The sequence below is a fragment of the Rhinolophus hipposideros genome (assembly GCF_964194185.1).
Source record: "Rhinolophus hipposideros genome assembly, chromosome: 13".
Lineage (NCBI taxonomy): Eukaryota > Metazoa > Chordata > Mammalia > Chiroptera > Rhinolophidae > Rhinolophus > Rhinolophus hipposideros.
In genome coordinates, this window is record NC_138059.1 from 58,213,077 (window position 1) to 58,229,859 (window position 16,783).

The window sequence follows — 16,783 nt, forward strand, 5'->3', positions numbered from 1 at the left end:
AATATAGCTTCAGCATAGCCTTAATTGTAATGAATAATATAATGGGATATTAAACATTAGTCTAAATCAAATAAAAATTTCTGATCCAAACACAATTCTAACACACACACACACACACACATACACACACACACACAAGCAAAAACACATTTCCTTTTTTCAGGCACGAGTATCCTCTTGTTCCTCAAATTTCTTTAAAGGCTCACAAATCCTCAAATATTAACTGACATTTGATATATATTAAATCAGTAACATATTCCATACTTTTATATTCCCTGAATTTGTTAAAGCACACCTTTTGCAGAAGCTTAGAGTCAGTTTTGACTTCTCTCTCGTGCCCCATAGCCTATCCATTAGCAGATAATGACTTGACATGTGAATAGAGGCAGATCTAACCACCACTCACCACCTCTACCCCACACCCTAAACCCTGCCTTTATCATCTCTCTCCTGGACTACTGCAATCATCTTCTAAGTGGTCGCCCTGCTTCCCATCGTGCCAGAATCAGCTTTTAAAATATAAGGCAGGGCGGCCGGATGGCTCAGGAGGTTAGAGCGCAAGCTCTCAACAACAAGTTTGTCGGTTCGATTCCCTCCAGGGGATGGTGGGCTGCAACTCCCTGCAACTAAAGTTTGAAAACGGCCACTGGACTTGGAGCTGAGCTGAGCCCTCCACAACTAGATTGAAGGACAATGACTCGGAGCTGATGGGCCTTGGAGAAACACATTGTTCCCCAATATTCCCTGATTTAAATAAAAAAAGTTTAAAAACGAAACAAAACAAACAAAAAAACCATAAGGTAGATCACAGTAGTTTCAGCTCGGAATCTCCCAGTGGCTCCCAGCATCTCTCAAGATGACATACAAAGCCCTTCTTTTTATTTTTTATTTTTATTGGGGAACAGTGGTGTGTTTTTCCCAGGACTCATCAGCTCCATCCAAGTCAAGTTGTCCTTTCAATCATAGTTGTGCCGGGCGTAGTTCAGCTCTGGGTCCATTTGCCATTGTTAGTTGCAGGGGGCGGAGCCCACCATCCCTTGTGGGAAGCAAGTTAGCCGTATGGCCATCAGGGAGCTCGGCGGCAGATCACTGACTTCATTTTAGTTGTGGAGGGCGCAGCTTTCTGGCCCATGTGTGAATCGAACTGGCAGCCCTATGGCCCAGGGCTCACGCTCTAACCAACTGAGCCACCTGTCCGTCCCTACAAAGCCCTTCTTCAAAGAACCTTGGTGACAGGGACTTTGCCACCCCTGTGATCTCAAACACTCCTCTCTCTCCTCACAATCTCCTCACCGACCATACTGGCCTCGCTAATCCTCACATATGCTAAGCACATCTCCCCTTAAGGACTGGGAATGTGCTATTGCTGTCTTCTCCCAAGTAGGTGGCTCACTCCCTTGCATCTCCAAATGTCACTGTCCCAGAGGCCTATCTGTCAGAGCAACACCCTGCCCACCATCATTCTCTGCACTCTTTTCCTATTTTATATTCCTTTCCAGTTACCACTGCCTATTATATTCTAATCACATATCTACACACACACACACACACACACACACACACACACACTGTAAGTACCATGAGAACTGGGCTTTGTTTTTATTGACTGTTTTGGCCCTGGTGCCTAAAACAGGGCCTGGTACACAGTAGGTACTCAAATATGTTATTAACTAAATGAATAAAAAATAAGTGTTTAATTCGACATCTAATAAGCCATTTTTGCACTGCCTTACTTTGTAGTTCACACTCGTATTTTATGGTTATGGAATATGGAATATGTGGGAAAAGATGACATCCAGTGGGGAGAAACTGATATAGCAATTTTATCTAAAACAGAAATAAATAATCTGATTTAAGAACCTGGCATCTCCAAATGAGGGCCTATTTTGGAATAAACCCTATCCCAAACCCGTGACTCTATCAAAATCAACTAAATACAATTCTCTAAAAGAAAGGAATCATATAATTTTTAATTCTTAGTAAAAACAAAACCTTCCCACTATCACCAATATTTCCTCATCAATACAATGGAGGAAAGATAATACAAGTGGAAAATTAGGCAATCTAATAATTCAACCTCAGAAAAATTCATAATTACCATAAAAACACCTCCATTTCCATATGATGAAACTAAAGTCTGACTATCAAAACATGTCTGATGTTTTCACTACCTTTTCCAAAAATGGAAGAGTTCCCCTTCGCTCTCCCCTATCAGTTAACAGCATCATATACATCTGGGTAAAAAGTCAATGGAATTCCCAAACCTGACAATTTGGTCAAACAGGGTTTTCAATGAATCTGTAGTAACATTTATGCCTGCATTTCACACTCAACAAAATACTGTAGTCACAAATATCCTGTGCTTGGTACTGACATAAACTGTCAGTTTTCCATGACTGAGAGTGATGAACCATCAAGAGAAGCTATTGCACGAATTCCACTGTTTCTGTGAAGAAATAGCCAAGAGAGCCCAGCCCACTGCCTTAGAAAATTCCCTGTAGGATCGGAACCCCTGGAGCAGAAAGCTGTGCAGAGTACATGGGGCAGTGCAGAGGGGGGCACGGCCCCTAAGGATGAAATGGAGCTTCCGGAGAGTGAGCAGCGTTATGTGGCTCCCAGTAACGCTGTGAGTGGCAGTCTGGGACAGGGCTCGCATGTGTTCACCACCTGCAATAAATGATGCCCATAACCCACCCTCCTGTGTCTCCACCTCTGTAAGAATGGGCTGGGGTGGCCTACCCAGAAGCAAACCAACCAGTCAGTGTGACCAGTCAGTGTGTGAATGAGAAAGGTTCTGATTTGCACAGACACTCGTATGGGCTGGGTAAGGTGTCCCACTGCATGAAGGAAAAACGTCCAGACTCGCTGCCATACTCTGGTCCCTGACTTTCTCTGACTGCATCACACATGCTTTTAGTTTATTCCGGGTGTGTCAGCTTCTCAGGGCCTTCATTCCAACCTCAGGACATTTGCACAGACTGTGCTCAGAGCGCTCTTGGCTGAGGGTTCACAGAGCCGCATTGATGGAATCACTAACCTCCTCGGAGACCTCCCTCCCTTATTCACTGATCCCCCCACCCCCAAATCTCCTACTGTTTCCTTCAGAGAAGGAAACTATCACTGGTTCAGTTTTTGTGTGCTGCAGGACCCCTGGTGAGATGTGATGGCTGTAAAAGCAGGAACCTTGTCTGTCTTACTCTCACCTTTATCCACTTGCCTAGAATAGTGCCTGGCAAGTAGCAGGCATGCAAATATTTGAATATTTGGATAGTAAGTTTAGATATTGATAATAGTAGCAGATTGCATTTATTATTTACAGATTATTATTTTCTTTTCATCCTTCTGCAATGAAGTATACCCTATGACACATGAGAATCACTATCCTCGTTTCTGGACCAAGAAACGGAAGGTTACAGAGTTTTTAAATACAGGTTTTCTTCTCCTTGATAATTCTGTGCTCCAAAGAGCATGAAGATGATGAGTTCATGGGTCTACTGAGACCACATCAATCACAGAGAAAACCACACAATCGCTCTGGTGTCTTTAGGGATGACAACAGCTGTGTCTTCTTACCCCAGCGTGACCAAAGTGTTTGGTCTCCCATAGATTTCCCATAGTTTTGGCTCTCCCATTCAAGTTTCTGGTCTCCCATATATTTTTATCCTAGGAATGCTATGTGGCTCTGGTTCTTACTACTTTGGGTCTTATAGAGCCTCTAATGTCTATTCTAGTCATTAAAAAATAATAGAAATGCATTCAACAAATATTTACTGACTTCCTCCTATTTGTCAGGCACACGCAATGCAGCAGTGAGCAAATAGATAAAACCTGATTCCAGGGGGAAGTTCAGAAAATAAACACTAAAGATTCAAACTATCAAATACAATTGCACGGTGGTAATTGCCACGGAGAAAACACAGCAAAGAAATGGAATAGAGCGTAAGAGGGTTGCCAACTGAAATAAGATGGGTAAGGAGGCACCCTGAGAGGGCAACAGGCGAGAAAGAAGGGAAAAGCAGCAAGCCAGGTAGGGATCTGGGGGAGAATGTTCAGCCTGGCGGGGAATGGCCTGTGCAAAGGCCCCGAGTCCAGTGCGTGCTTGGCAGGGAAGTGGGTGTAGCTGGAGTCGAGTCAGCAAAGGAAGGAGTTCCAGTTCATGAGTCTGGGAAGGAAACCAGTGGAAGAGGAAGCAGAGAGGACAGATTGTGTAAACCACTGCAGAGGACTTTGTTTTTACTCTGAGGAAGACAGGCAGATGCTGGAGACATCTCAGCAACATGATACAACTTAGGTTTCAAGCGTCAGTGTGGCTACTGCTGTCTTGAGGAAGATTATAGAGACAAAGGTGGAAGCAGAGAGGAGGCAACTGGAACAATCCATGCAAAAGATGGCGGTGGCCAGAACCTGGGGGGAGTGGGTGACGGTGGCAGGAAGTAGTTGGAATCCAGATATATTCTGGGGAAGGTGACAGGATTTGCTGATCATCAGGTAGACATCGGGCAGACAGCTGGATATACCAGCCTAGAGTTCAGGGAAGAGACCCAAGCTGCAGGGGAATGTGGTAATCTTTGACTTACTGAGATATTTAAAGCCATGAGATTAGACAAGATCATCAAGGAGTGTGTGTAAAGAGAAACTCTCTGAAGACTGAGCCCTGGGGCACTCAGATGATTGACAGTCAGGGAGATGTGGGGCTTCTGTCCAAAGATTGTGAGAAAAAGCAAAGAATACAGAGCAGGGGACAAGCCAAGAGAATGTGCTATCGGGTGGGCCAAGTGAAGGAAGTGATCTGGAGTAGAAGAGGTTAGTTCTCGCAAAAGCTGCTGCTACTCTCCTCCCTGCTGTTTTTTTCTCCCCAGTGCTTATCACTATCTAATAGAGTATGTCAAGGATTCCCACATGGGCCAGTGGGCTCTCAACCACAAGGTTGCCAGTTCAACTCCTCGAGTCCCACAGGGGATGAATTGCCAGCACCCCCTGCAACTAAGATTGAACAAGGCATCTTGAGCTGAGCTGCTGCTGAGCTCCCAGATAGCTCAGTTGGTTGGAGCGCGTCCTCTCAACCACAAGGTTGCTGGTTCGACTCCCACAAGGGATGGTGGGCTGCGCCCCCTGCAACTAGCACTGGCAACTGGACCTGGAGCTGAGCTGCACCCTCCACAACTAAGATTGAAAGGACAACAACTTGACTTGGAAAAAAAAGGCCTGTAAGTACACACTGTTCCCCAATAAAGTCCCGTTCCCCTTCCCCAGTAAAATCTTAAAAAAAAAAAATACACTGGACGATTGGGGAGGTAAGGCAGCATGGACAGCTTGATGATTGAGATAAATCCCAGTCATCTATACACAAGAGACAACCGAGAATTTCTGATATTGAGGAAAGGCAGAATTAACCAGACATTTAGTCACGGGTAGGTAAGTACTAGAGGAAACCACTGAAAGAAAGTTGGGAATGGAATTCATGGATAGAGAGTAGTAAGGTAGAAGACTACTGCTTTTCTTTAAGTCATAACTTTTAAAACTATATCTCCATATAACTTTGATAAAAAATTAAAAACAATCAGTCAGAAAAAAAAATGCATGAGCTAGATGCCTACTTCCTAGCCTAAGGGCTACATAATTATGGCCTGGGTTCAGCAACTCCATATGCTCGCCAAATATTACTTACATACTGAGTAGGTTAGATCCTGTATACTATGAGTCCTGTGTCTTTTCAATGCAGACACTTTTCACCACTAGAGATTACAGGCATTCCTGAAATTGTAATACTGTGTAATCATGGAAGATTTTATCATTCAGTTGATCCTGAAAGTGTAACCACTACTCTGTGATACTTCATATAGTTTTTTAACTTTACAAATAACTCCTCTGGTGAACACACAATGTGATACACATAGATGATGTATTACAGAATTGTACATCCAAAATCTATGTAACTTTACTAACCATGTCAACCCAATAAAGTTTAATTTAAAAAAATATCTCCTCAATTGAAGTTTAGGAATGTTTATGAGAGTTAAAGTTGTACTGGGTTATTAAATTTATTAGAATGCCTTTGTAATAAACTCTTGAGAGGCAGAAATGGTCTTCTATATGGATGTAACTTTGTTTGCATATCTTTCTTTCCAACAATTTGGAGTTCCTTCAGAAAACACAATGCATTCTAGGAATCTTTGGATCTCTGTACCTACCCTGTTTCCCCAAAAATAAGACCTAGCCAGACAATCAGCTCTAATGCATCTTTTGGAGCAAAAATTAATATAATACCCAGTATTATATTATATTAATTATATTTTATCATATATTATATTATGTTATGTTATGTTATGTTATGTTATGTTATGTTATGTTATATTATATTATATTATAAAGACCCGGTCTTATAGTAAAATAAGACCAGTCTTATATTAATTTTTGCTCCAAAAGATGCATTAGAGCTGACTGTCTGGCTAGGCCTTATTTTCGGGGAAACATGGTAGCACAGTTGCCAACATAGGTGACAATAAATACCATTTAACATTTTCTGAGAGCTTTGCCTGTACTAGACGCTACTTTAAGCACTTTCCCTGTATTTTCACTTAATTACTATCGTGGAAACAATACTCTTATGGTTTCTGAAGTTGGCAATACTATTCTTATGTGACAGAAGAGGAAACTGAGGCACAGAGGTTAAGTCATTCTCAAGGACACATAGCAAATGGCCAAATAAGGATTAGAAGCCAGGTAATCTCTCTCCAGAGACTTAGCTCTAAATGTTTATATAGAATATTAATAAATGTTTGTTGACAAAGTCATTGAAATAACAGACCCATTAGCTTTAACTAGTGATATAAAATAAAAATCATCATTTTGGTTATGGATGGTATGATGAGTTTTTCAGACATATATTTAAAATGCTGGTTATTTGATAATCTCACCTTTTTCTTTTTGTTCTGGGTCATCCGTTCTCCGATTTGTTTCTGAAAAGTAAAGATACGACAAAGTTTAAGTACTGTGAAAGTCAAGTCATCATTCAGTATCTCATAATATAGGACTATATTTAAATGAATTCAAGTCAATATAATTTAAGAAAAATATTTCTGGGCAAACAATTCAGTATTCCAAAATCCTGAATTCTTTACACGTGACATTTGTCACAAAATGTTAAGATTAGACTCATTTGAATTACTTTTAAAAGTCACCGAGCAGTACCTAGGTATCAGGTGCCAGGCTACCTGGTCCGCATCGATATGAGAATTGGTGTGGGTCACGTTCACCTCCTCTAAGCGCCTCTATGAGTACGAAGGCAAACTGGGATAGGGAGAAGCCCATGTCAAGGGTTGCTCAATATTTTTTATTATCTCCTAAAAACATAAGACTGCTTTATAATAGGCATGGTGAGCTTTAAAGGAATGCATGTCATACTCTGGGGACACTAGTCTTGTTCCTCTCAGGACTTCACATGTACACAGGTGAGCCAATGGGGGTGCCTGCACTGAGCCCAGGTGTGCTGTAGTTCACCTGCTGAGGAGTTGAGACGGGCTTGAGAGCCTACCTCTCTCATCCTTTCACTAGGTGAACCACAGTTAGTGTCTCTCCCACAAACGGGGTTACAAAGCACAGTGAAACCCACTAAGAACCTGGACCTGCCAAAGAACATCCAACCCGCATGAAAGACAACAGCACATAATCTGACCGTGTGATTCTAAACAAACTTCTGCATCTATAACCTCACACTGGCCTACTGTTTAGTACAGATTAGTGTCTAGTAAATTTTCAAGGTAGACCAGTTGATTAGTCCCAGGAATTTTTGGGTATTTCTAGGAACATGTGTGAACACATATGTGTTGGAGTGGGGATGGGCAGTTTGGGAGACTGATAAAAATCAGACTCTGTCCTTTCCCCATAGTAGACATGAGAAGGTGTGGGTACAGACCAGGGTGGGGGTGGGGATACAATCACAGATCACCCAATTTTTTGGTCCCGTTTCCTACCTTCATTCATATAAAACATTTCATTTTTCAGGGGTGGGGTGGGGTGGGAACAAAAGCAAATCTGAGGCAGGCTCGTGATGCAAGAAAGAAATTTTGGCGGGTCAAGAATTTTTATCCTGTGAAACCCTAGGTGATAGGAAGGGAACTAGCGTCAAAAGCTAGTGTGCCAGGCTTAGTGCTAAGTATATTACATATGCCTCTTGTCCCTGACACCCTGAGGGAAGGTCTGGTCTTCTACTCTGTGCAAAGGAGGAAGCTGAGACTGAGAGAGTAGAGCACATCAAGTTCTCGAGGTCAGTGGTTTATATCATTTCAAAGCATATGATCTTCCCACGGTGCCATTTTCTACCTTCTTTGAAAGAGAAGTGCAAAAGACCAGACTGTTGCAAAGAGTGAGTTTTAGGAATTTGACTGCCATACACTTTCTGGCCAGTGCTGCAGGAGGTGGCCAGGATAAAAACCAAACAAAACGAAACAAACAACTTATTGATCTTATTAACTATAACCTCCTTGTCATAAACTTAGGCAGTGCCTCACTTAATAGGGTGCACTCTCATAGGCATCAGAGATACAGGATTGAAGAAAAGCATCAAAAATCTCGGCAAGCTCTCTTCTTGGTGGTATCAGCAACGCCTCCACATCCCCCCGTGACCTGTCATCTGGTACCCACGCGTTCACTCGAGAATACCATGAATGGCCTTGGGCAGGCAGGGTGTTCAGCGTCTCGGACCCTCAGTTTTCTTGTCTGCAAGCAGGGACCCCCATCTCTTGGGAAAACTCAACTCCCTAACATACATGAAGCATTTAGCAGTGAAAGTGAGTCTGTTTACCCTTAGTTTCAAGTCTTATTTTAATTGTTTCTTCTGGGGATGTAAGAGAAAACAATACTTTCTGGAATCTCAGAAGCTCAATTCCCCAGGCTAATGTTAATATCTTCACAGAATGGTACAGGGGAGATAGGGTGGCCTCACCAGGAAATTACTCAGACTCCTAGAACTGAACAAAACCTGCAAAGGATGGATACATGGGCTATTTCATTGTAATCCTGCCCCTGTAGATGTAGAGTAATTGTAAATGTTAAACAAAATAAACATTACCTATTAGAAATAGGTTGGGAAAGGGGTTGAAGGTTGTCCTTTGTGATTTTAGTCATCAAAAATGCTATACTATTCTAAAACACCAGTAAGTATAAAATGAACTGATTTTATTATGTAACAAAATAAAAAAATAATATACTTCAGAATAACGACAATATAGAGAAGAATTCTTCTGCGTTTTATTGCACTCAAATAACATTAAACAGAAGACATTTACATTATTTTTAGAAAATCCACTGATGTTGCCCAGCATGGCATGTATTTGTAAAGGCAAGGCTCATAAAGTCAGATATTTGGAATTAAAAGTATTTGAAGTTGACCACAACATAATGAATCCTGTATTTCTAGAGTTCTAGAGATGATTATATACAAAAATCCAGTAGAATCTATTTTACTCATTTCTCTGTTCCATGTCACTCCTAAGTGCCCCTAAAAAAATATGGCTTTATAAAAGTAGTGTTGTATAATTCACAATATGAATTAAGAGCTTTATTAGAATCTGAGAAGCAACTCTCTATTACCCATATCACAGCTTTAGAAAATTATTGCTTTTCTTACTTATTATTAGGGATTTCACTACACACTGGGTCGGCATGCATAACTTACTACATTATAACTATGATCTGTAATGACAAAAATATAAACTCTTTGATTTTAACCCTAAGAGCAAAAAAAAAACATAACTTTATCTTAAAACAATGTTAACATAATCAAGAGCTACTCCTGACATATAAATGAAACCACTTCTTACGGCTTTTTCATATAGCTCATGGTCCTTTCAAAAGGATGCTGTAGCTACCTTCTTTGCTAACAAGTGAGTATTTTCACCATGGCCACTATTTCTGAGCCACAAATAAACCATGTTAAAAACAGAAGAAACTCTTCAGTGTAGAAAGGACAAGGCTCATACGCTGTGAACTAGCAGCAGGCATTTGGCTCTGTGAGTGCTTTTCACATCCTAAATCAATCCAGCTCCACGCGACACCGACTTTAGTTAGTAAGAGCGCCGCTGTCTCTTTAGTGGTGAGGGCATTACTTAATCAACTAAATGCAGAACAATCTGTAAGGTATGCACCGGTAATTTACATAGATTTTCTAAAATTTAAACAAATACTGAATGGACGACAGCTATTACATGATTAATCTGAGGTGCCAAAAAGCACTTTTGCATGATATAGCAGGCCATTCCTTTTCTCTAGGCCCTAACAAGGAATTTTAGTTTTTCCCTCTCTCTGAAAAATAAATTAACCATCATAATTTAAAATGTTCACTGAAATATTATTTTTTTTCTATTTAACGAGCTAAAAGCTACAGGAACCTCAAAGTTTGAGTTTTACTCTGACTACTCGAAGCTAATGGAAACACTTTTAAAAGGATATCAGTGCAGATATATACAACTCAAATCTTAACAGCTAACGATGACCTCTATTAGTGTTAAGAGTGCTAATGCAAAGTACTCCTAACGGCTTTAAATCCCGTTTAACGCAGTTTGCACAAGTCAGTCCAAGAATTAGTGTTAATTCTTAGTAATATATATTAAAACCCTGCCAAGACAATTGCGGCGACATCCATATAAGTATTCAATGTTGTCTGGGAAGCACACATCAATGCAGGGAGGATGAACAGCTGTGTCACACACAAAAGAAATGCAATGGAGTCACTAATGCTATCAAGAAAGGACATGCAGGAATGTAACATTACATGTAATTTTTGTTTCTAAAAAACAAAAAAACAAAAAAACAAAAACAAAAAAACAAAACACTAAAATGCCAGTGGACTATGATTCATTCAAAACATCTTTAGTGTTCATTCCCAAAGATCTTGGTCTGCTCAGTAATGACTTCACAAGATCTATCACAGCCATCTTTTGGAGCGTATGGTTAGGCTGGTCCTCTTGTGGTAGTGGGGGCAGTCTTTCTGAAGCTTTAAGTATCTGCAAAAATAAGGGGAAATCTAAATTAAAGGACCAACCACACAGAGACTGTGAAATTGCTTCATTTTCATTTGACTTAAAAAACCCACCAACGGAAGTAATGCTTTTTCGGCTTCTGTGTTGTTGCTTTGAAGGGCAACGTGATAACAGAATGATTAACTACCTACAGAAATTCCTGGGCTAACTTGCAAAGCTGTTGATGAAAATTTGAGGTTCTTTGGAGCATCTGAGAATTACAACTGAATTTAAGAATTTTGATCCTTTGAGAAATCCAAGCATTAATTTCTTTCTCCCATCAATATTTTCACTGTATTAAAAAGAAACATAGTAGAGAGAAAAAATCTAGTATGATATTTGAAAAACAAATTTAGGAAGGATTTTCAAGGTGCAACTGCATACTGTAAGTTGCAATTAAAATATATTACTTTCATAATTTTACGCCAATTTGAATGTAATTGACAATATAAATGGTCAGTAAAAAAAAAAAAAAAAAAGACAGGATTTTAAAAGAAGTAAAATTCAATGCTGCCCAAATTTTTGCAAATACTTTCTCATTGCAAACATTAGCACTGGATTTATTTTACTCTCATAGCATTGGATCTATGTCACAATTAGAGAAAATGAATTGGCACACAACAGGCCCAGCCAATTTTTTATATACTTTCTAAAGCTGGGTTTCCTTCCTTCTTTCCTTCCTTCCTGCCTCCCTTCCTTTATCTATCCATCTATCCATCCATCCATCCATCCATTTGTCTATCTCCATATGTGCATGTGTGTGTTTGTGTGTAACCCGGAATTCTATGCATACTTTTATACATCCAATGAAATGAGTGTTTATATCCACCAAAAGACATGTACAACACTATTTACAGCAGCTTTCTTCAAAACAGCCAAAAAAATCAGTCACTAATCAGGAAACAGTCACTATAGCCATCAATGTAGAATAGAGTTTTGAAATGTAGTATATTTATAGTAAATAACAATGAATAAGTCCAAATTATTTTACATAACAGAGTAGATCAAACTGAAAGACAGGATGTCGAGCAACAGAAACTAGACACAAAAAAGTATATATGTATCTGTGTATGAATTTACTTATGGCTCTATTTAATTAAATTCCAAAGTAGGCAAACCCATGTATGGTGACACAGGTCAGAACAGTAGTGACCTGTGGCGGGGGTATTCCTGAGAGGGAGAAGAGAGAGAGCTATCTGGGGTGCTGGAAGCTTCCTAAGTAGTGGATACAAGAATGTTTACACATGTACAAGTTCACCAAACTGTGCGCTCAACATTTACACACTTCTCTTGTGTAAATTATACATCAATAGAAAAAGCTTCAAAACATGAGCTTGACTTTAGGTGCCCTTAGAATTTATCAATTGCTTGCCTGTGAGAGGAATAAGCATTTCTGTAACCTGTGTAATCAAAAATACCTCGAGACCATGGTGGCGTGTTCAAAGTATGATGACGAGTACTGATAAAAAGGCAAATGAACTGAAGCTCAGGTACAATTTTGAATGATTCATATATATGCTCCTACATGTTTGAGGACAACTCCACTCAGAAGTGGTTTTCCAAGCTGCAAACCCAACATCTCCAGCAACGGGCCGGTCACCTCCCTCCCACTCTCTGCCTGCCTTCTACATCCCCAATAAGGTTCCATCGCTCATTCATCCAAGTCAGAAACACAGGAAACATCCTCGACTGTACCCCTTCACAGCCCCCTCTCCCAAAAATTATGCCCAACTCTAATGATCCCCCTGTCAATTCCTGCTACCACAGTTCAGGCTCCCACCATTTCTGGCTTCGATAAATCCATGTCCCCTTACTAGTTGCCACCTCCTTGCAGGACTGCTTTTTTCAAAAGTGGGTTTGACCATGTGACTCCTCTGATTGGAATATTTCAGTGGCTGCCTATCACTTTTAGGCCCAGATTCAAATTTTTAAACATCGTATATGGGACAGATCAAGAGTGACACCTGCCTACTTTCCCATCTTGTCTTCTCACACCTTTATGTGGCACACTGTCTCGGTCTTTGTTCTGTGAGTACTTCTTCCTCTGCTCCCCGCCTGCCAGCTCCTGTTACTGCTACCAGTACCTCCACACTCGGCTCTAGCATGACATGTGGGAGGCCTTACCTCACCCCCCGACCCCCAGAAGCTGAGTTAATTATCCTTCCTTCTGTGTGTTGCCCTGCACACCACTGAGAAGTTAGGACATCGTACTGGCTGTTTATTCCGCTACGCCCAAGGCCTGTGAACCTCCACGAGGCAGGGACTGTACTGTGAATCATTTATCTTCATTGCCCTGCTGCAGAGCCTGCACCATAGTAGGTGCTCAATATGTATTTTTTGAATAAATGATCAAATCAATAACAATAATATGCATATTAGGCACCTATTATATAAGCTAAGACCCCTAGTGCCGCCTCCTAAAACGGGTTATGGGCCTTATTGTATAGTGTTAGAAAAGGCCGGTGACAGGGGAGCATGAGTGAACATTCTGGACAGATGCAACGGAGGGCAACTATCAGCATTGCTAGAATATTCAACAGTGGGATGAGTGACAAGTGTCATCTCCATTTTGGATAACATGATTATAATCACAAAATACAAAAACAATTTTTTTGTGTGTGGTATAGTACGACAGAAAAATTCTCGATGGAACCAGTTAATCAAATGATATTAAAGTATTATTTGGCAGGACATTTTACTCTGATGAATTTCCTAAGTGATTCCTTCATAAATCATTCAATTTGTGCTACATATATTTAAGCTGTCAGATTGCTAGACATATGCTGAATGATTTCAAGTAAAAACAAGAGTTTTAGGAGAAAGGTAAAAATCCACCAAAGAAACAGGGACTCCAAAATCAATTTAAAAAATCTAGTATTCAAAATGATTGACTTCTAATATCAGAACGATCAATTCCTAGGACCGACCTTTTACATCCTTGCCAAGAGTATACCATCAAAGCACTTATAAATTCACAAATATAAACAAAAGATAGCAAAATTTAAACTATTGGACAACTTACTTTTCTGTAATGAATCATAACTAATCTTCAACATTTCATGAGTCCTAACTGATACACTAATGTGTATTAAGAGATAAATGCCAAAGAACACATCTTCAGTTTCATCAGACCAAAACAGCTCTCAACACTTAATCAGTTCCTAGGCCTTCGTTGATTTAAAATCCTCTAGAGCTCAGCAGTTGAGAGTGTGAACTCTGGAGCTAGAATATAAGTACCTATTTCAGTTCTACCACTTGTCAACTCTGTGACCTCAGGCAGGTTACTCTGCTGTGCTATGCGTCAATTTTCTCCTCTGTAAAATGAGGATAACAGCATGCCTATCTCTTAGACTACTGAAAATATTAAATGAATTAATCCATGCAATATGCTTAGAAGAGCACCTAGATAATGTTAGCATTCACCATCCCCGAATACATGGCTGGGTACAATGGTAAATAGATAGTTCCTGCCCCATGGGATTATCACACCAATAAATATGTCTTTTTATTGACTTGAATAAGTAATATTAAGACTGTATAACCTAGTCTTATAATAATCAGGGAAGGTAAACTCATCATCAATTAAATTCTGAGGGCCAGGAAAAGGTGAACTAATATTCAGCACTTTGCAGAAGTCCTCAATTTGAGTTTTCCGTTGAATAAAAGAATTTTAAAGATTGAAAGGCAATAAGGAGACAGGCCCTACAATTAGTGCACCCACAGTTTCTGCAATCACATCCATTACAAAAGCAACCTACTGTACAAAGAGATTGTGAATATAGATTTATGACTATTAGTATAAAATTGAATAATAAAATTATAATATAAAGTAAGACTGAGTACAATCATTAAAAATAACTATTGCTAACTCTTGGCCTTACATTGTCTTTTGGCAAGGTCAAACTATAACTGTGCAGTGGGTCAATCAGAATTTTATGACACCAAATTACAGGTTACAACTTCTTGAGCAGGTTTTTCAGAATTCAGCTTCTCTGATCCACCACACAGATAAGGCTAATTCATTACTAAACAACAGCCACAGCCACCATTTACTAGGAACTTAATTACGTGCCCAGAAGTCTTCATAGTAATCAAATTTTCACTTTTATGTGCTTCGGTTGTTAAAAGAGCTCATCTAGATAAGCACCTTATTCCAGCACTCTAACTACTTGGTATTTTAGATGTATGTTCCAAGGAAATTCTTGGGCTTAGTTTATAAAACATAGAACTTTTTGGTCCGAAAATAATGTTACCTTTCATGCCTTCACTAAAGTTAAGCCAATGTTAAAAAACATGAACTGTAATTGAAAAAAGTCAATGTTGTAGAAACTCACTATTTTTAGGAATACTTGTAAAACAATTTTCTTTAAAGGAATGAACAATAATCAAAATGCAAAATTCAGTAACCTGCTGTGCCTCCTCTCAAGCTAGAACAAGGCGCTCTGTGACATGTCACTCAACAATACAGAGGAAACTACAAAAGTAGGACAGAAATAGCCACTTGCTCTGTGCAGCCTTCCTGAACGCCAAATAGAAATATATACACATAGACCGTATTTTGCCATGTATAATGCTCTCCCGTATATAATGCACACTCACGTTTTTGGCCCAAACTTTCAGGGGAAAAAACCTTTTGTTTTAATTTTTTTAATTCAAATTTTTATTTGTTTCCTTTTAGGTAGTTGTTTTTTGTGTTATAAAGGAATTTTAGCATTTATTTTTTTTTAACATATTATGGTACAAGAAATTTTACGTAACAAATAATTATAAAACACAAGAAGGTATAAGAAATTTTATGTACCGGTTACAAATCTGTATTTACGCATCACAGAAAGCCAAGAATTCTTCGTCGTTGCAAGTTTGTTGTAAGTTCAACAAAACTAATCATCATATTCCAGGGTATTAATTTGCATAGATATCATTATTGATTTCTAGAGTTACACTTTTAACTCATAAGCATAAATAAAATAATTAAATCTGGACAAAAAGGTGTGCATTATACAGGGCAAAATACGGTACATATACGCCCAATAGCCATCATGTAAAAGATGGATTTCTCCATGGATTCCTTTTCTCATTTATGTTATAATACCAATAGTTCAGTTCTCTTAATTACTTGTATATATTTTTATAAATGTACATGGTATGACAGCTATCAAAACCTAAAACATTCCAACTGTTAAATAAGCAAACGTGAGCTGAGGTATAAATAAAAATAGTCTTTAATTACAAGAAGTTTTTGTCCTGGAAATACAGTATCTAATAAATTTTGGCAGGTACAATTATTTCTATCAAAATCAATAATAGTAATTAATGCACAGAATTGCTGCAAAACACATTCAGCATAATACAAAAACTATGAGTTAAAATTGAACCAATAAATGACACAAAAATTAAAAAATGGAAATAAAACACAGACACAAGAAGAAATACACTTGAAAAAGATGTTTTGGAAAATCTTCTCTGAATAAAGTATTTTTCCCCACTATGAGAACAGGAGGTTTCCATCCTACTATCTGATTGCAGGTATAGTTAATGCCGTCTCTAAAATGCATCGGAAAGCACAGGCCTTGGTTAAAATGCTTTTTCCGTTTTTTAAATTCACTGATGACAAGAGGAACATGTTGGGGGAGGCAGGGAAAAGTGGAGAAAGGAGTTAACACAGTGGGCTGAAATGAAAGACCAGGTAGGGAGTCCTAACAAGTCTCAAGCAGCCTGGCCTGCGAGGGGCACTGATTATGCTCTCAAGGCAGATGGGAAATGGA

The 16,783-nt window shown here is 39.3% G+C and overlaps 1 protein-coding gene across 4 annotated transcripts in view; it reads right to left on the reverse strand.

The window, feature by feature from the left end:
• Positions 1-16,783, reverse strand: part of ASPH (aspartate beta-hydroxylase) — a 192,461-nt gene that overhangs the window by 97,073 nt on the left and 78,605 nt on the right. For all 4 annotated transcript variants that reach the window (XM_081069791.1, XM_081069790.1, XM_081069793.1 and 1 more), the window contains one exon: positions 6,918-6,959. In XM_081069791.1, the coding sequence (XP_080925917.1) occupies positions 6,918-6,959 (42 nt within the window). The remainder of the gene's footprint in view (positions 1-6,917; positions 6,960-16,783) is intronic.